Raw genomic sequence first — 21,019 nt, 5'->3', positions numbered from 1 at the left:
GGGGAAAATAAAAATTTGGATGAGAACACAAAAGTTTTAGTAAAAAATGTACAACAAGAAACTAACAATCGTTTGGTTACTCTAGAAAAAAAAGTAGAGTGCAATGATTTAGAAAACAAAAAATCTGTCAAAGAACTTAGCGAAAAAATTGAAAGTTTTGACATTGAATTTCAAAGCAAAAATCACAATGTCAACACATGCAATCTTGTATCTAATATTCCAGTGAAGCACTTTTCGGTAGATGGGCCCTTACATCCTGTTGATTTTATACAGTATTGTAAGGATTGTTTTTTACCTCACTCACCAGATGATATGAAAATTAAATTTGTGCAAAAATTCTTGGAAGGGGAAGCTTTGACTTGGGCAAACCAGATTGTAACTTTGGGGATGACCTTTTCAGAATTTGAATCAAATTTTCTGGAAAATTTTTGGGAAGATCTTAAACAAACTAGAATCAAAAGTGAATTTTTGAATGGGAGAAACTATAGAGAATCAGATGGGAGCATGAAACAATTTTGCAAAAGTGAACTTCAAAAACTTATTCATTTAACAAAACCTTTGGATGACTTGATCAAAATTGATAGCTTAAAGAGAAGATTGCCATCAGCAATGCAGTTGAGTTTAGTTTATTGTCCTGATAGTAATGTAGAGCAGTTTCTCAATTATATTGAAAAGTTGGATAGGGTTGTTGTTGTTGTTGTGGTCTTCAGTCCTGAGACTGGTTTGATGCAGCTCTCCATGCTACTCTATCCTGTGCAAGCTTTTTCATCTCCCAGTACCTACTGCAACCTACATCCTTCTGAATCTGCTTAGTGTATTCATCTCTTGGTCTCCCTCTACGATTTTTACCCTCCACGCTGCCCTCCAATACTAAATTGGTGATCCCTTGATGTCTCAGAACATGTCCTACCAACCGATCCCTTCTTCTGGTCAAGTTGTGCCACAAACTTCTCTTCTCCCCAATCCTATTCAATACTTCCTCATTAGTTATGTGATCTACCCATCTAATCTTCAGCATTCTTCTGTAGCACCACATTTCGAAAGCTTCTATTTTCTTCTTGTCCAAACTATTTATCGTCCATGCTTCACTTCCATACATGGCTACACTCCATACGAATACTTTCAGAAATGACTTCCTGACACTTAAATCAATACTGGATGTTAACAAATTCCTCTTCTTCAGAAATGCTTTCCTTGCCATTGCCAGCCTACATTTTATATCCTCTCTACTTCGACCATCATCAGTTATTTTGCTCCCCAAATAGCAAAACTCCTTTACTACTTTAAGTGCCTCATTTCCTAATCTAATTCCCTCAGCATCACCCGACTTAATTAGACTACATTCCATTATCCTTGTTTTGCTTTTGTTGATGTTCATCTTATATCCTCCTTTCAAGACACTGTCCATTCCATTCAACTGCTCTTCCAAGTCCTTTGCTGTCTCTGACAGAATTACAATGTCATCGGCGAACCTCAAAGTTTTTATTTCTTCTCCATGAATTTTAATACCTACTCCGAATTTTTCTTTTGTTTCCTTTACTGCTTGCTCAATATACACATTGAACAACATCGGGGAGAGGCTACAACCCTGTCTCCTGTCTCACTCCTTTCCCAACCACTGCTTCCCTTTCATGCCCCTCGACTCTTATAACTGCCATCTGGTTTCTGTACAAATTGTAAATAGCCTTTCGCTCCCTGTATTTTACCCCTGCCACCTTTAGAATTTGAAAGAGAGTATTCCAGTCAACATTGTCAAAAGCTTTCTCTAAGTCTACAAATGCTAGAAACGTAGGTTTGCCTTTCCTTAATCTTTCTTCTAAGATAAGTCGTAAGGTCAGTATTGCCTCACGTGTTCCAGTGTTTCTACGGAATCCAAACTGATCTTGCCCGAGGTTGGCTTCTACTAGTTTTTCCATTCGTCTGTAAAGAATTCGTGTTAGTATTTTGCAGCTGTGACTTATTAAGCTGATAGGTCGGTAATTTTCACATCTGTCAACACCTGCTTTCTTTGGGATTGGAATTATTATATTCTTCTTGAAGTCTGAGGGTATTTCGCCTGTTTCATACATCTTGCTCACCAGATGGTAGAGTTTTGTCAGGACTGGCTCTCCCACTGCCGTCAGTAGTTCCAATGGAATATTGTCTACTCCGGGGGCCTTGTTTCGACTCAGGTCTTTCAGTGCTCTGTCAAACTCTTCACGCAGTATCATATCTCCCATTTCATCTTCATCTACATCCTCTTCCATTTCCATAATATTGTCCTCAAGTACATCGCCCTTGTATAGACCCTCTATATACTCCTTCCACCTTTCTGCTTTCCCTTCTTTGCTTAGAACTGGGTTTCCATCTGAGCTCTTGATATTCATACAAGTCGTTCTCTTATCTCCAAAGGTCTCTTTAATTTTCCTGTAGGCGGTATCTATCTTACCCCTAGTGAGATAGGCCTCTACATCCTTACATTTGTCCTCTAGCCATCTCTGCTTAGCCATTTTGCACTTCCTGTCGATCTCATTTTTGAGACGTTTGTATTCCTTTTTGCCTGCTTCACTTACTGCATTTTTATATTTTCTCCTTTCATCAATTAAATTCAGTATTTCTTCTGTTACCCAAGGATTTCTACTAGCCCTCGTCTTTTTACCTACTTGTTCCTCTGCTGCCTTCACTACTTCATCCCTCAAAGCTACCCATTCTTCTTCTACTGTATTTATTTCCCCCATTCCTGTCAATTGCTCCCTTATGCTCTCCCTGAATCTCTGTACAACCTCTGGTTCTTTTAATTTATCCAGGTCCCATCTCCTTAAATTCCCACCTTTTTGCAGTTTCTTCAGTTTTAATCTACAGGTCATAACCAATAGATTGTGGTCAGAGTCCACATCTGCCCCTGGAAATGTCTTAGAATTTAAAACCTGGTTCCTAAATCTCTGTCTTACCATTATATAATCTATCTGATACCTTTTAGTATCTCCAGGGTTCTTCCATGTATATAACCTTATTTCATGATTCTTAAACCAAGTGTTAGTTATGATTATGTTGTGCTCTGTGCAAAATTCTACCAGGCGGCTTCCTCTTTCATTTCTGTCCCCCAATCCATATTCACCTACTATGTTTCCTTCTCTCCCTTTTCCTACACTCGAATTCCAGTCACCCATGACTATTAAATTTTCGTCTCCCTTCACAATCTGAATAATTTCTTTTATTTCATCATACATTTCTTCAATTTCTTCGTCATCTGCAGAGCTAGTTGGCATATAAACTTGTACTACTGTAGTAGGTGTGGGCTTCGTATCTATCTTGGCCACAATAATGCGTTCACTATGCTGTTTGTAGTAGCTTACCCGCATTCCTATTTTCCTATTCATTATTAAACCTACTCCTGCATTACCCCTATTTGATTTTGTGTTTATAACCCTGTAGTCTCCTGACCAGAAGTCTTGTTCCTCCTGCCACCGAACTTCACTAATTCCCACTATATCTAACTTCAACCTATCCATTTCCCTTTTTAAATTTTCTAACCTACCTGCCCGATTAAGGGATCTGGCATTCCATGCTCCGATCCGTAGAACGCCAGTTTTCTTTCTCCTGATAACGACATCCTCTTGAGTAGTCCCCGCCCGGAGATCCGAATGGGGGACTATTTTACCTCCGGAATATTTTACCCAAGAGGACGCCATCATCATTTAATCATACAGTAAAGCTGCATGCCCTCGGGAAAAATTACGGCTGTAGTTTCCCCTTGCTTTCAGCCGTTCGCAGTACCAGCACAGCAAGGCCGTTTTGGTTATTGTTACAAGGCCACATCAGTCAATCATCCAGACTGTTGCCCTTGCAACTACTGAAAAGGCTGCTGCCCCTCTTCAGGAACCACACGTTTGTCTGGCCTCTCAACAGATACCCCTCCGTTGTGGTTGCACCTACGGTACGGCTATCTGTATCGCTGAGGCACGCAAGCCTCCCCACCAATGGCAAGGTCCATGGTTCATGGTTCATGGGGGGTAACAACAAGAATACACAGGGGGTTTACTCAGGAAGGTAATGGTCAAAATTGGGGAAATGATAACTTTCAAAAAAGGGAACAAAACAATTATCATGGTGTCAGTCAAAATTCAGGGGGAAATAACAATTTTCAAAAGAAGGACCATAATTTTTATCCAAAACTAGAACATTTTCGTGGAAATAATCAACAAAATAGAGAACACTTTAGGGATCGAAATCATAGAAATTTTGCTAAAGATAAGTACAATAGAAATTACCAACAATCAGGTAATGTTTGGCATAGGAATGGGAACATGAATGTTGATCAAAGACATTGGCAGAACCACAATCAGCAGTTCAAGCAGGATCAAGTTGTAACTCAGGAAATAAAAAAAGAGTAGGCACCCCCTTGAAGGTCCGCAAGGTTGAGGCAGAAGGTGAGCATGATGAAAGGACCAATGGATGTGACTATCATAAATAAACCCAAACATGACAATTCCAAACCTAAGCTATCACATGAGGTCATTAGTTGTTACTTATTGAAGAAATTTCAAGAGGAAAATAATGATGATATTGATAAAGATAAAATTTTCAGTACACAAGAATATACAGTAGATAAAAGTAATTGTGATTCATTTAATTTGACAGAGTTTTACACTTGGGCAGAAAAGAACAACACTTTGTCAGATGATGTAATTTGTAGTAGTTCAGAGACGTGTGTGAATGAAAGAGAGAATGCATGCTGTGAGAATGAAAATATTGGTGAAAGGAATCTGGTAACTTTAGAAAGGGGAAATTATATTTTAGGGGATAATTTGAATGTGTATGACCTGAATATGTATAATGATAATGATGTTGATGATAAAGTTGATTATGATAGTAATGTTGAGGAAAGGTGTTTCATTTGTTTAAATAGGGAGTTGGGTATACACATGGTTGAAAATGGATTAAATAGTGAAAATGTTATAGAAATTCCCAGGGATGTTACCAGGATGAATAAGGCTCGCAAACAGGGTGTATATAAAAGTGTGAATTTTGATGTTGTTGGTAAAGAATCTGACTACACAAATAATGATGACACATGTATAACTTCTAGCCTACGTGAAACTTTTACAGATATTAATGACACACACACATTTCTTATGAATCTATGGCTGAACAGTGAAACTATTTCTTTTGACAAGAACTTTAGAAAGATGCTTATTAATATATGTGAAACTGTATGTCCTGAGTGGTGGAAAAAGATGAGATATTTTATTTTTGAAAAGCTGAAGGATAAATACTTCAATAGTATACAATGTGATTTGGATGAAAATTCTTGGCTATTTGAGATAATAGAGAGTACTAATGACAATTTTGTATCTTGTGCAAATTTTATAACTGTGACAAATAATACATGTAATGATATACCATATGATTCTGATAAGTATAGGTTTGGGGAAATTGAAAGTGATTTATTGCATGAGGATACAGGTTCTGAGAAAAGTCATCAATTTTGCAGTCCTTATATAAAAGTTCAAATTGGGTCATGGATTGGTAAATGTTTAATTGATACAGGAAGTGAGATCTCGGGAATATCTGAAAGGTTAAGCAAGAAATTGAAAGTGGGGAAAGATTTTGTTGAAATGCCAGTTGTTGGGGTAAAGATAAAAGGTGCTACTGGGAAGAGCAGTAAATTGGTAAAAAGCCAGGCTTTAGTGACATTTTTAATTGAAGGCAAGTTGTTCACATATGGGATGTTTTGTAATTCAGGAATTTAATGAGGACTTTCTTTTGGGTATGAATTGGATAGTAAAAGTAAATACAGCATTTGATTGGGTTGGAAGAAAACTTTTGATAGAAACTAGTGAAAGGGAAAACATTCAGACAAATTTTGTGAACACACTTGGTGATCAGAGTAATGGAAATTTTGACAGTATCAATTTACTAAAAGAAAATAGATTGGAGAATATTGAAACTCATAGATTTGATACTGATGAAGTTGAACTTGGGAATTTAGTAAATTTGAAAATTTCAGAAACACAAAATTTATCTGGGGAGCAAAAACAACAGTTAGAAAATCTGCTGTGGGAATACAGTGATGTTTTCAGTGACATACCTGGTAGGGTAAAGGGTTATCAGTGTGAGCTTCAGGTAAAACCTCATGAACCATTTTTCATAAAACCATACAGTATTGCAATATCAAAAAGACCTGCTGTTGAGAAAGAGCTGAAAAAGATGGGAGGATGTAATATAATAGAAAGGAGTATCAGTGCATATAATAATCCTCTAGTAGTGGTTTCGAAAAAAGATGGTGGAGTAAAACTGTGTAAACAGAAATCATAATTTCAAAATTTAAATAACCTATTATCATCTAAAACAAAAGTCCTCCACTGGAATACGCTTGTTAGAACAAAACTACCTGTACAATCAAGTATGTATATTTGCATGTATAAATTAATAATTTGAAGTCACATGTTAATTGAAACTGATGAAAAAACACTGTTGTAACAAAAAATGAGAGAGAGATTTATTTTTACTTTTTTACAAAAAAAAGGTCTCCCTAGTGAACATTTCTATATTTTTCTAATTTTTGGAAGCTAAGTCTTCCCTGTGGGTGAAGGCATGCATGTGAGGACATGCATGCAAAGGTATAAGTTTCATAAACAATTTTAGATAAAGCCTCATGATATATGAGCAATTTATTGTTGTTTATACTGACATTGTGGGGAGCGAAAGTACTCTTCACAAGAATGTGACTTGTAGTAATATTGTAGTAGAGAGGCAAGTGTACATAAATAATTGCAAAAAAATTTAGATAATACTGCTGTATCTTTAGCTGTACTAAAAAAAAAACCATGAGTAAAAAAAAAATTCAAAAAAAGAAAATCAGAAGTAAAAATATATAAAAGGCAAATATATATAGAAAAAAAAACACTACACTATATATGTCCAGTATCATTTTTACTGTACAATATGTAAGCATAATGAAATTAACATTAATATAAAAAAAATTAAATCTTATTCTAGGAAATGAGTTTTAACTTTCTATTATTTTCAACCTGTATGCTGTATGTTAGAATATTTCTCATGTATGTTTTATACCATGTATATTTGTCATGTCAAATAATTTCTTTACTTGAATTTTTTGTGTATGAGATTGATGGGGAAGAATCATTGCAACAACAGCCAGTAACAAATCCACAGATTCAAAGAGTCCAAATTTGGAAGAGGTTATCAGACTGCATCATTAATGTACTAATTGTGTGATACAGATCCATTACTGAGAGTGGTCAGGATTTTGTTGTATATGTTCATAACAACAAAAGCCCTGGGGGGCAGTTGTAATGGATCTGGGAGATCTGTTATTTTTTTTACCGGATTTGTCGCTACCAAATTGTAAATGTTTTCTTATATTTTTTGTCAGAATTTTTTTTATTATAATTTGCCTTATTATATGTTAATTTACTTATATTTTTGTGAGTGAAAGCATATTGATTACTATTAGTAAATGTGTCGAAGAATAGCAAAGAGACTGATTGCAAGTGGAAGCTTGTGTGTTGTGTAAAATGTCTTTGATGCTGGAGTCGTCTTTGACTATAGTCAGTCGGCAGTTAACTCTTGGTGTGTGTTGACGGTAGAACAGTGTGCAGGTCACCGTCATAAATAATTTTGAATTATGTTACTATTTTTTTTATACAAACTATAAGAAGAAACTACATTTGAAGAAATGGTATTTGAAGCACCAAAAATGAGGCAAACACATTGAACCAGGTCATTTCTGCAGCCAACAAGGATGCATTGTGGAATCATACTTCCATTAGACAACTGAAGCCAACACCAATTCCGCCTCGTAAACATCTAACGGAAAAGGTACTGTCACGAAATATGCCAAATTTAAGTAAATAAAAAAAAAGTGAGCATATTTCAACTTTGTGTATCAGCGGGGATAGCATATTTCAGTGGGACACCCTGTAAGGTGATGAAGGATAAGGACTGCAATCTGATTAGTGCACCATGCAAAATTTTATCAAGAAGCAAGGAATATTTTGACAGACTGGTGAATTGTTCTGATTCAGAATCACCAATTACAAACACCCACAGCAGTCCAAATAATGAGCAAATTCCAGAACCAATGAATGAATAGGCACATGGAGGTATCAAACACCTAAAACGTGGGAAGGCCACTGGGAGTGATGGAATTTCAGCCGAGATACTAAAATATGGAGGAAAAGCATCGCACAGATGTTAGTATCATCTGATGAAAGTAATCTGGGAAACAGAGACCATACCAACAGAACGGAGATAGTGAGTAATAGTCCTGTGATACAAAACATGAGACAATGAAGACTTCAGAAACTATGGGGGAACAGAATTAGCTAACAGCCTGTAAGACTTGTTTACTGCTAAACTGCTTGAATCCATATGCAGAAAATATGTTTAGTAATTACCAAAAAAACGGTTTTCCCAGAAAATGATCCAGTACTGACAATATATTTGTTATCAGAACAATAAATGAAAAAGTATGGGAATTTAACAAAAAACACAGTACTTGTTCATTGATTGTGTCCATTCACAGGCAAAGGCTGCGGAATGTAATGACACCCTTGTGATTTCCAATTAAATTTGTAAATCTTTGGGAAATGTGTATGAATGAAAACATAAGAAGGTTTTTGATAAATAGAATAAAATCTTACTATTTTAAAAATAAAATTGAACTAAGAGAGGGAGATACCCTGTCACTTCTTCTCTTTACTGTAGCTTGGAGATAGTTGTGAGGAAACTTCAACTAGTAACTGATGGGATACTCCAAAGAAATACAGTTACGTTTTTAGTGTGTGCAGATGATACAATGCTCACTGGAAAAACTTAAATAAAGATGAGACAGTTATTAGTGGAGGTCGTCAAAGAAGCCTCTAAATTAGCCTAAAAGTAAATGACCAGAAAACAAAAGACATGACATTTCAAAGACGTTGAAATGAACAACATGATCAATTGCATCAAATAATCATGAAACATACTGAATGCACTGAACAGTTCAAATTTCTCGGTGCAATGACAGACAGACAAAATCGGAGACAAGTAGAAGTGGAAATGAGATTACAAAATGCTAATAGAGCCTCCTACTCCATACAAAAACTTTTAGGATCCAAACAACTGATAAGGAAAGCTAAAATGAAGCAATGCATAACAAAGATGGAAATTCCTGAACATATAATATGGAAAATAAAGGAATGGCAACTATTCACCTAGAGCTGACTGACGTGCGGTTCATAGAAACACGCAAAATCAAACAGAATTTATACTAACATTCGAGCTCTTGCTTGTTTTGTAGTACAAGTATACACATTCACACACAGAACAGCACAGACATCAAAATGCACACAGCATCACCCAAGAAAGCTTCAATCGGCAGGCCACCTGATGAGAATGAAAGAGGATCCTGGAGTACAAGGGTAAATGAAATCGAAACAATATGCAACAGGTTTGGTGCCACACAACATTTCCATTTCTATTGTCAGGAAACAGCGTAAGGTAGAAGCATTTGGTAGCAACAAGTGAGATTAGCATGGGTGTCTCCCTTAGAAGCAAGGGAGAAAGAAAGAAAAATGAACTATCTCAGCATAGATAAATACAACATTCAAAAAATGTTGATGGGAAGGTGTCTCACACACAGTGCACATTTCGCAGCATAGGATGGCATATGCTGTCAAACGCATTTGATGGGTTATTTAACAAACAAAATGTAGGATATCACAGACCATCACAGATAATAGTGATCATACTATCTTCTGGGTTTGATGAAATCAACATTAAAAAAATATTTAATTCACAGTTGGATAAAATAAATGCATCGAGAAACACAACATCTGTAATGATTAATGAGTTTATCAGAATCTTTTGTAACTATATATACAAGCCAATTTATACTTGCTATCAAGTTCATAACTGCTTATTCATAAAAAATCATCATATAAATGGCATAACAAAGTATTAGTCATAATTTTTACCTCATAGATGTCATCCACTTTGACCCACTCAGCATCTATTTGGTCTGGCGTTGAAGCTGGAACTTTGTCAGGGGCAGCATACCGCAAAGTGTCTGGATAGACAAGTGGAAGGTGCTGTGCTAGTAGTGCAAGTCCCCCCATCTCAGTAAACACCTGCAATGGAGTAGCCAGCCCAGGCAGTTGCAACAGACGTTCTGTCTCGGCTTCCACTGTATTACCTGGAAAAGAATAAAATAGTTTTAACATTATTTGTATATGTGCCCTAGAAACAGAAACCCACAAAAAACACAAACTATATATATAAACACTTGATTTATAAGTGATTTAATTCATTATTTCAGAGCATCAGTGCAAGACTGTGTCACAAATTTATTTAATCTGTAATGATGGCAGCAATGCACAGCACAATACGCCGACTGTCTCAGCAGGATATTCATTAATTCTTCTGCCAATCTGTGCTTCCACCACTAAGTCAGCCAGGAGAAACGGTTCCATCTCATTTCCTTTGTAGGAGAACTCTTAATCAAGCAAGAAGTTTTACAGGGCTCTGACTTCCACTGATATCAAGCCCGTATTGTCCGCAAATGTGATGTTCGACATAGCATTAAATTTTGATGACACTACTAGTCTCGCGTTTTCCAACCTTTAGTTTGCAGCACTGTTAGATTACAAGTGCAAAACAATACTTCTTAACAATACAAATGGAGAACCTGTTCTGTGTGTCTCCCTACCACATCTCCAATCATTCATGCCATACGTGTCTCCACACTCTTCATTAACTTACATAATTTTATTTTCTTAGTATTTTTAATTATCTTCAGATTCTTGCAAGTTTCACATCCTGACAAGAAAACTACGGTATGAAAGTCATTCACTGGCGAGCTAATAACTTTTCACCTTACCCCTTGCATATTTTCTGGAAGTGAGGAAAGCAGATTGCATTGTGGTAATGACAAGGTGTAGATCAGTTTATGCAAGGCTACTCGGGGTCTGAACAGAGACAGAGAAATTCAAACACATATATCACACCATTCTTTAAGGACCATGTAACATTAAGGACACTAAGTGTCTTACCAACTGCCTGGAGTGCAACTGCGTTACTATTCTGAGGATATTTGCTATGTTGTTATACATAATTTCTATATGAAGTGTGGTGGAGTTGGATAGCAGGGTAGGGATGGGTGGAAGATGCTGTGCTGCCTTTATGAACATGTAGAGACGTGAAAGGGACAGAACAGGGCTGCTAGCTGCAGTGTTAGGAAGCTGTGCTGGAGTGTGTGAGGGGAAGGGAGGACGAGAGAAGAGGAAAGGATTTTGTAGGTCCATTGGCAGGATAGAATGCATGTGTATAGTGTAGTGAGAGCACAGAAGGGATAGGGCAGGTGGAGGGCAGGGACTGGTGAAGGTTCAGGTCGGGGGGGGGGGGGGGGGGGGGGGAGGGGGGGGGGGGGGGGGGGGGGGGGGGGGGGGGGGGGGGGGGGGGGGGGGGGGGGGGGGGGGGGGGGGGGGGGGGGGGGGGGGGGGGGGTGGGGGGGGGGGGGGGGGGGGGGGGGGGGGGGGGGGGGGGGGTTATGGAAGCAATGATATGTTGTAGGGGTAGTTCCCATCTGCACAATTCAGAAAAGCTGGCGATGGTAGGAAGAATCCAGATGGCATGGGCTGTGAAGCAGTCATTAAAGTCAAGCACATCATGTTGGATGGCATGTTCAACAACTGGGTATATACACTACGCAATCATTTGTTTGAAGACCAAGTACCTTTGGCTTGCATGGTTCCACAGAACTAAGAAATAAAGAATAACCAAATTTCATACACTGGTTGATGGGCATGCTCCAAACACAATGTGCTTCAATTTAATGGCTGCTTCACAGTCTGTGCCATTCTTCACATCAACACTGGCTTTCCAAACTATGCAGGTGGTAACTCTCCGTATACAAATCCTTTGTTCCCATAACCCCTTAGCCACAACCTTTGCTATTCCTTGTCTTCCAGCCGTCTGTCTCCTTTCCTACTCTCACCACAATATTACCAACATGGATTTTATCCTGCCAATGCCGCTAAAAGTCCTTTCCTCTCTTTCACTTCACTTCACTTCCTTCTACCTCCCCCCCCCCTCCCCCTCTGCGTATACCCATAGGCAGCACTGGCACCTTCCCCCACCTCTACCCTGCTGTCCCTCCCCCCTCCCTGCCCCATACCGCCTCCTCACCTCCACAATCAACCCAAGTAGATTGCTGCTCGCGTCAGACGCAGTCTGGCCCCAGCACCAAGAGGTAGCGGCCAAATGTGTACGAGTTGTGCTTGCGTGAACGTGTACGTATTTTGTACTTTGGAAGGAGGACTTGGGCTGAAAGCTTAAATATTTTAGCCGTCTTTCTCATTGTGCCAATCTGCAACTCAATGCCACCTGTAAGTGGTAAATAGCCTTTTATTATTTCTATTTATTCTATTGTTCAACAAAAATTACCAATTTTTGAAAATATAACTGGATAAATAAAAGGAGAAACACATACCTGTATAAAAGTTATGGAAATGTGCAAGCTTTTGGGGCTAGTGGCTCCTTCTTCTGGCTGAATAGCAAGGAAAAGGAATGAATGAAAAGGACTTGTGAGGTTTGGGAAATGGGGAGTGTCACAGAAATGCCACTCAAAACTCTGGGCCAGGACAACCTTACCAGACCTACTCACCTCATCCATTAAGTCTCCACTGAGCCATGTTTCTGTGTGACTTTTCCCTAACTCTGATCATTTACTAAATCTCACCAGTCCTTTTCCTCCATCCCTCTTCCTTTCCTTTCAACCCTTCTGCCAGGAGGAGCAGCCACTGGCTCCAGAAGCTTGCACATTTCCATAATATATATGTGTTTACTCCCGCTGCCACTTGGTGAGTAGATATTTTTTTTTTTTTTTTTTTTTTTTTTATCTTTCCTCACTGCTCCCCCCCCCCCCCCACCCCCTTACACACACACACACACACACACACACACACACACACACACACACACACACACACACACACACACACACACAATATCATACCTTTTGCATTTTTCTCTGTAGTCTTTGGAAAGTGATGAAGTTTGAGTTTAAGGCATGGTGTGCTAAGTGAGTCGCCATTCTCAAGCACAAGTGTGAGCAACTGAGAAACCTGCAGCTGCGATGGCAGTGGGACTCCCGGGCATGCCTCGTGCTCCAGGAACTTTTGTGGCTGTACAGGGGACACGGAGGTTGTCTGGGAGGATACCTGTGATGAATCTGCAAGGAAGAAAGCACACAACATTAGGCTCAGAACTTTAATCTAAGTAACCGAAACTGGTAAAACATATAGTAGTGCAAATATTTCCCATACATCTAGATTAACTTTATTATTGAACATAAAAAATACATACTTGGACATGAAATGCTGGTGTTTACATTCCACTTCACCAACACCATACTACAAACTACACAAGATCTTGGCTTACCTGCTAAACTTGATGATCTCGATTTCTTGCCAGATATGCTGCGTGTTGCAGCAGCAACAGTGTTCCTTGCGTCTTTTGTTCTTTTGTCCTTGGCAGAGACACCAGCTTGTACAGACAGTTGATCAACCATATAGATACCTAATTCCCAAAGCTCTTTCTTCGAACCAATAAGACCTCCTGAAACTGGTGTTGCAGTTCCCCCACTCTCTGGTGATTTTCCTTCATTTACAACGGGTAACAGGCTCCCTGCAACTAAAGGTTAGGAATTTTAATTGAAACATACTGCAAAGATATACCATTTTCTGTAGTACACTTCACGTACAGCTGATAAAACAAACAAAATGTAATTTGGAAATGAGCAGCACATTCTTAATAACTGTGTTACACTGACTAATAATTTTAAAACAAAATTAGAACTGGAAACTTGTTCTTTTTGTGATACAGTAAAACTTGCTCAAATCGACACGCATGTAATTCGGAAATCTACCCAAACCGTACAAGTATTTCAGTCCCGATGCGTTCAGTGCACTTTAATATGCTTATTTTTTGTATAAAGCTGAACATGCCTAACATGGATACTGAAAGCAAATCTTAAGAACATACTTAATAATTCATCGTATGATGTGGAAAACAGCCTATACAGTACTAACGTATTACAGTTCATTAGTTATTCACGACTCTACAGGGACGTTACTTTTAACACCTCTGTTAAGTGGCGTAAAACCAAGAAAAGAGGTACAATACATCTCGGTGCTGCTGGTGTGGACCTAAAACCGTGACGCTCTGTGTAACAATGAATAAGTTGCGCTCAGTGTCAGTACAGTACATCAAAAGAAACGGTTCATTTGTTGGCACTCTGTTTGTCAGCTTTCTCATTTTCCTCATTATTGATGCACGCCGATGCATACAGGAACATTGTTGTGCATCTACCAACACTCTGCTGTTAGGTGTGCAGTGAAAGAGGTGGGTATCATTCTGTTAAACAATGGTTTTACCCAGTAAGGTCATTATTTTCTACCAGTTTCAGTTGTCTAGTAGCACTTTAAGAGATAAAGTAACATGATGTCAAACAAACAGTATGCATCGTTAACACTCAACAAAAAAATTAATGTAATCGAGGTGAGTGAGAAAGACAAACTCTCTGTGCGTGGAATTATGTTGTGTTTCAAATGCAGTGAAACACAACATTTATGAGACTTTAAGAAACAAGGATAAGATTCGGAACGAATATATGAAAGGAAACATGCAGATGAAACAAAGGGCTAGAAAGACCAAAAATGAAGAGATTAATGAAAAAGTGTGGGAATGGCTCATAAATGTGCAGGCAAAAAACTTACCTTTACATGGACCCGTGTTGCATAGTGAGGCTCTGAAAGTCGCTAAAGAGCTTGGAATTATGGAGTTTAAGAAATACACAGGATGGCTAGACAGTTTCAAAGCAAAGCACAACATCATGTGGAATTAAGTGTGTGGGTGGGAGCTAAGGATGTGCAGGAAAGTGTAGTAACATAATAGAGGACAATACTGTCCAACTTAATTGTGAACTATGACCTGCAAGAAATTGTGAATTATGACCTTTAAGACGTGTTCAATGCCAATGAAATGGGACTGATTTACTGCGCACTGCCTTCAGAATCGCTAAAAATTCAAGGTAAAAAGTGCACCAGCGGAAAAAATGTCCAAGGAAAGACTCACTGTACTGCTGTGTGGAAATATGTTAGGTGATACGGAGAAGCCACTGGTGATTGGAAAGGCAGCAAAACCACATTCTTTCAAAAACATACATGTCAGTATGCTTTTAGTCACATTGCGATGCAATAAAAAGGTGTGGATGACGAGTGGTCTTATGGAAGAATGGCTGAGCTCTTTGAATGCCACAATGAAAAAAGGAAATCAACAAGTTCTCCTTTTCCTAGACACTGAAACCTGCCACCCAAAAGTAATGTTATCAAATATGAAATTGGCTTAGTTCCCTCCAGGTTTAACCAGCCTCACACAACCCATAGACCAGGGGGTTATTTACACATTCAAGTGTCATTATAGGCGATTACTGATGCAGTCTCTTATTCTTAGTGGTGAAGAAGCCGAAAGTGTGTTTGCTCTTCACCGAAAGTGTGTTTGCTCTTGCACAGTCAGTTTCTGTCGTGGATGCAGTAAATTGAATCGGCTTGGCAGTAAAGGAAATAAAACCCGAAACTGTCACCAAGTGCTTCAACAAAGCTGGGTTTGGGTAACTCACTCTACTTTCATTTCAGCAATAGATTTAATAGAAATTCGCAACACAGAGGATGATGATGAAGAAACAAAGGAAGAAGACCAGGAGCAAAATGATGTCCCTAGAAAAATTAATACGCCTGAAGAAGCCATCCAGAAATACTGCTGGACTGTCATAAGGGATGTTCCCGAGTATGTGTATAAAAGTCAAGCCAAGCTAAAATGGTTATCATCTGAATTTATCTCTGAACGAAATATATAATTGTATATACTGTACATATGGACATTCAACATCTTTAATACTTTATATACATTTGTGACCAGTTAATTCATATATTTTCTTTTGTGCTTTACATAGTTCTGATACAAAGTAGACTTACAAAATATTTTCATTCATGTAATATTATCTTCATTTTTTCTTAATATTTTACTTTTGTACTTCCAGAATGGCACTGAAATTTACCAATGCATAGCACATAACATGATTCAGGTAATTATTCACTTAAAATTTGTTATGCTGAATCTGGGAACATGAATGTATATTTAGTTAGTGATATGATTATAATAGAGTGAAACATTCCACGTAGGAAAAATATATCTAAAAACAAAGATGATGTGACTTACCAAATGAAAGTGCTGGTAGGTCGACAGACACACAAACAAACACACAAAATTCAAGCTTTCGCAACAAACTGTTGCCTCATCAGGAAAGAGGCAACAGTTTGTTGCGAAAGCTTGAATTTTGTGTGTATGTTTGTGTTTGTTTGTGTGTCTGTCGACCTGCCAGCACTTTCATTTGGTAAGTCACATCATCTTTGTTTTTAGATATATTTAGTTAGTGAGTTATTTATACCAAAATTTACATTACTTTTTTTGAAAAGCTAGAGCTAAATACTTATGAAGATAATGATTTTGTACAATTTTATACTGAAATGAACATAACTAACTCAAAATCACGCAATTTACACTTTCGCTTCAAATTTGTTGTTCAATGTAATAAACGAATTTAAAGTTCGAGTAAAAATATATGCCATGTTATTTATCAATTAGATAAATTAGTGTAATAGTCCAGTGTTTTATTGTCCAGTATACAGTAAATGAACATTTACTGTGCTGGAGTGAAGGTACATAAATACAGTATATGCATGATTAAAAATTTTTACTGTACTTGTGTGCATGATACCTGACAAATTTTAAGTAGCCCAGTGAGTTTTGTGTAATCTGGAAACTTGTCCAATTTGGAAAATTATTTTAGTCCCGTGCGATTATATGTTGAGCAAGTTTTACTGTAGCCTGTGGCCCTAATGGTAATTCACACAGTGAGAAGACATTGCATAAACAAAAAAAAAAAATTTCCAACACTTTTACTTTCTGACCCAATATATTATTGACTATAGTCTTCTACAGAAAGTTTTACAAACAATAAATATTAGATCTATCTCAATGTGTCCATACTACCAGCAGTATTTATCTACCTTTTTTCCTTTTCTGTATAACTTCACATCGTCTTAATTTCACAATACATTTGACTGTTTGGAAATTCGATAGCCTAATTCTTGCGCGGTTTACTAATGTACAGAAACAATCAAATATGAAAGCAATCATATGGTTCATTATTTCTTATGATATAATAACTCTTAACTTTACATTGATTTTCACCCTTTGTAATCCTGTCATCAAATGCCATAAGAAACTGTATAGCTTTAGTACGAATTGTAGTTTTCTGAGAAGCAGCACTGCCTACTGTATCGTACAATATGTTACAATTTTTATATAAATATATAAAAATGAAACAGCTTATTTGAAAAAGATTTCTCTGATCTGTAAACGACTGCAAGAACAAAAATAAGAACATAGACAATTACCTCTAATCCTGCCTCACAAAATAAAAAGATATAAAAGAATGTAACAACATGTCTTGCATACCTAATATACTCTTGAGTATTTCCCCACATGTTGTCTGTGTACTGAAATAAAACAGCTGCTGCTGATGACCAACACCATATCGTGGGTGATATGGTGCACTAGTTGACAGACGCACACGCTGCACAGAGTAATCCGATTTGATAAATAAAAGTATCTTCTCATTCTCCAATAGCAACTGTAGGATTAAGCGGCGTGTGAAACCAGAGATGCCATGCAAGAATGATACATCTGTGAAAAAATTTTGTATCAACATAACGCAAAGTTTTTGAAGTGATTATGAAAAACAGTACATGGAATGGAAATTGTATTTTTAATTTTATTGCTGTAACTTCCCCTTCAGCACAAAGCATGATTTCTGTTCTGCACACGTTAGTAAGGTTACACATTAAAATAAGAATGATTTTTCACTAATTAGATATATTTAACAAAGTACAAACATTTTCGTGATGCCCTGCAACTCAAATTCACAACACAATCAACAGCCCTTTTGGCTGCAGAAACTTTACAGGAAATCACTTTATAATCCATTTTTCATAAAACACGATATCACAAATAGTATAGTTTTTGAGTCTCAAAAAATAAAAGTAATTATTTTTCAGACTAGCAAAGAAGTGTGCGAGTTGTGCTGGATTTGCAATACTGATGCCAATTCTTGTAGATTTACTTTCTCTCTGGTTTGAGATTATGAAAGTGGGTCATTCCATATCAAATCACCCAATAAAAAATAAATTTTACACCCACCTCCTTAGATTTTCATGAAATTCGGCTCAAATGGTTCTAATACCATCCTGACAACACCTGCATATTTTTTTTTTGCTGTATCTCTTAATAGTTTTTTTTAAATAAATTTTTAAAGTTTTTATATTTTGCGTTTTCCGAACCTTCGGAAATGGTAAATTTAATTTGTATTCAAAACTTTAAAATTGCTTATCTTAAAAACTCTTTTAGATAACATCATGAATTTTTGCAACAAGTTTATTTATTATACATATTTGAAGATAAAAATGATACTACTAAAATATATTAATATTTTCTATAAAAAAATATATATGTATATTTTCTTTTTTTTAACAGATGTTTTGTTTTATAAGAATTGCAATATCTAGAGTCTCAGACCTGATAGAATGCTCAAATTTGTTTTAATTTACTCTTAAACATATAGGCTACTTGATAAAACAAAAATAATGATGGCTTTTTAACATGTTTATTAATTATAGTAGATTACATTAGAATTATGTACAAAGATAGTGTACTTACGACACTTATGTATAACCCAACTGATTGCTTGAAACATTGAATTTTTTGAGTAATTTTGTCTTTTTAATAAACATTAATGCTGATTCAAACTGTTTTTCCACTTCATCCAAGAGCTTTCAGTTCTTCTGATACAGTCTTTTTTGAAGTAATACATTCTTCCAGTGTCGCTTGATTGAGGTGCGTCTACTACACAGACTGTGCACCAAAGGCACTATGCAAGAATCTTCTCTTTCAGGCCAATAAAATGATGCAGCTGGTCCTGAAGGATGTAGAAATAGAATTTCTGCATCTTCTTCATCATTGAATATTGTTTTTACCAGTCCAAAGTACCAGTTACCATCATAATTTGCAGCCACATAGCTATTTATGGATGGTTCAACATGAACCCAATCAGAAGAAGAATGGAAAGAAAAGACTAAGGAGGGTTTTACACTATCTGTAGTCCTTCTAATTTCCAGGTTGTTTGTTGGAAGTGGTTTGAAGTTATGAAAACTTCTTGTTCCAGGAATGGTTCGGGTTGCGGAAAAACGTTTTTCTAGTTTTAACCGTAGCAAATCAGCTTATTTTTTGTCAATAAAGTTAAAATGAATGTTTTCAATGTTTTTTTCACAAAACTTGTACACATCGATTGCTGTCATTATTTGTTCTTCATCTGAAATCTGTAGACTGGCTTTCCTTAAAATTCTTTTAATAGTTCCTCCTAGGCCATCACAAATTGACTTCCCATGAGTGTTGGGCCTTCAAATTAAAGTTTCTCAAGTGTTCAGTGAAATTTTTAAAACTGTTTCTATTTTTGTACTGCCCAGCACAACCATCCGTAAAGTAGTGAACTGAGTCAATGTCAGTATGACGTAATGACAGCCACTTTGTAATTTCTTTTTGTACAAAGTTAACAAAACCAGTGTCATGTTCTTGGTCATCATTAATAAAACAGTGGTTGGAAACAAAAACATTGTTTTCCTCATTTCTTAGAAAAACTCCAACTGGATGTAGAGTACAACCACCTCTATTCCAGTGGTAACTCTGGATCTCATTTTGTATAACAAAGGAATAATTTTCACTGAAATCCATCACAATAATTGCTGTTTTGGGTGGTGGGTCTTCTTTCAATCTTTTAAAGGCTGCTGATTGGGATTTTGCTATAAACAAGTGCGGGATGAGCTTTTCCAATGACCTAACCAATAAAGAAATGTAGTCTTCAACACTGATAGACTGTTTGATCATTTCTGCCCTGTCTATGTTAACCCACTGACTGATTACAATTTCTTCTTCTAAATCATAATACTCACTTAGTTTTTCAGTTAAGTACTCAAATAGTGCAGTATTTGCAGGACAGCTGTCGCAATGATGTAGCATGCAGTTTTGGTTTTCCGTGTTGCACACAAGCATCTTAATTAGGTCTTTATAAGATTCTTCAATTTTCACAGCATCCAGTAATAGTTTAACATTCTGGTGGATACTGCATACACATACAGTGTGTGTGCCTGCAGCACCAGCAAGGACCATTTAGGTCTCAAGAAACAAAATTTTGAAAAGCCTACTTTCACCTCAGGATTCTCCCATTTGAAAGAATAATAGACTTCTCTCAAGTTACACAAAATGAGTCTTTTTTGCATGTACACATTTTTTTGAACACTTACTTTGTCTTTTGTTCCAGGTAGCACCCTGGAACTTTCATCCTTTTCATAAAAATCTGTTACAAGTCTTACTGTATTTTCAGAAAGAGTTTTATCTTATTTTGGACCAGGAGTTTCCAGAATACCCTTTTCAGATTTTAGCTTTCTAGCTTGTCGCACCATGTACTCACTTACATTAAATTCTTTCATCACTTTATTTTGACTCCATGAATCTGGAGCCAAGGTCAGAATCTGGATTTTTCTAGACCTCCCAAAAGATGAAATCTTCTCTTTCATAAGAGAAATCATTACATCAAAATCTTTTGCTTTCTCAACCACACTTGTATCCTCTTCGCCATCATCAGAACTTGGTGCATCATATTTTAATGCCTTTTTTACAGTCTTTCCAATACTGCTAACCTTCCTTTTAAAATAAGACCCTTTACTTTGTGCTGACAAGTCATGAAGCTTTATCACTGTTAAACCTAAATTATCAAGAGTAATGTTTGTTTGTACGAGGGATTCATTTCTGGATTCCAATGATTCTAATTCAACCATGACTTCATCATCTGTTTCACTTT

General features: G+C 37.0%; 1 protein-coding gene across 1 annotated transcript in view; it reads right to left on the bottom strand.

Moving 5' to 3' along the window:
• The window catches only part of LOC124787684 (baculoviral IAP repeat-containing protein 6), a 329,612-nt gene that overhangs the window by 52,150 nt on the left and 256,443 nt on the right, over positions 1 to 21,019 (bottom strand). Inside the window, exons 52-55 of the mRNA XM_047254541.1 lie at positions 17,566 to 17,793; positions 13,426 to 13,677; positions 13,001 to 13,216; positions 9,963 to 10,180 (exon numbers count right to left, since the gene is read on the bottom strand). Of these exons, the coding sequence (XP_047110497.1) occupies positions 9,963 to 10,180; positions 13,001 to 13,216; positions 13,426 to 13,677; positions 17,566 to 17,793 (914 nt within the window). The remainder of the gene's footprint in view (positions 1 to 9,962; positions 10,181 to 13,000; positions 13,217 to 13,425; positions 13,678 to 17,565; positions 17,794 to 21,019) is intronic.

The sequence above is a fragment of the Schistocerca piceifrons genome, chromosome 1 (genome assembly GCF_021461385.2).
Source record: "Schistocerca piceifrons isolate TAMUIC-IGC-003096 chromosome 1, iqSchPice1.1, whole genome shotgun sequence".
Lineage (NCBI taxonomy): Eukaryota > Metazoa > Arthropoda > Insecta > Orthoptera > Acrididae > Schistocerca > Schistocerca piceifrons.
Note: the sequence above shows the minus strand (reverse complement) of the source record. Positions and strands in the feature narration are given on the sequence as shown.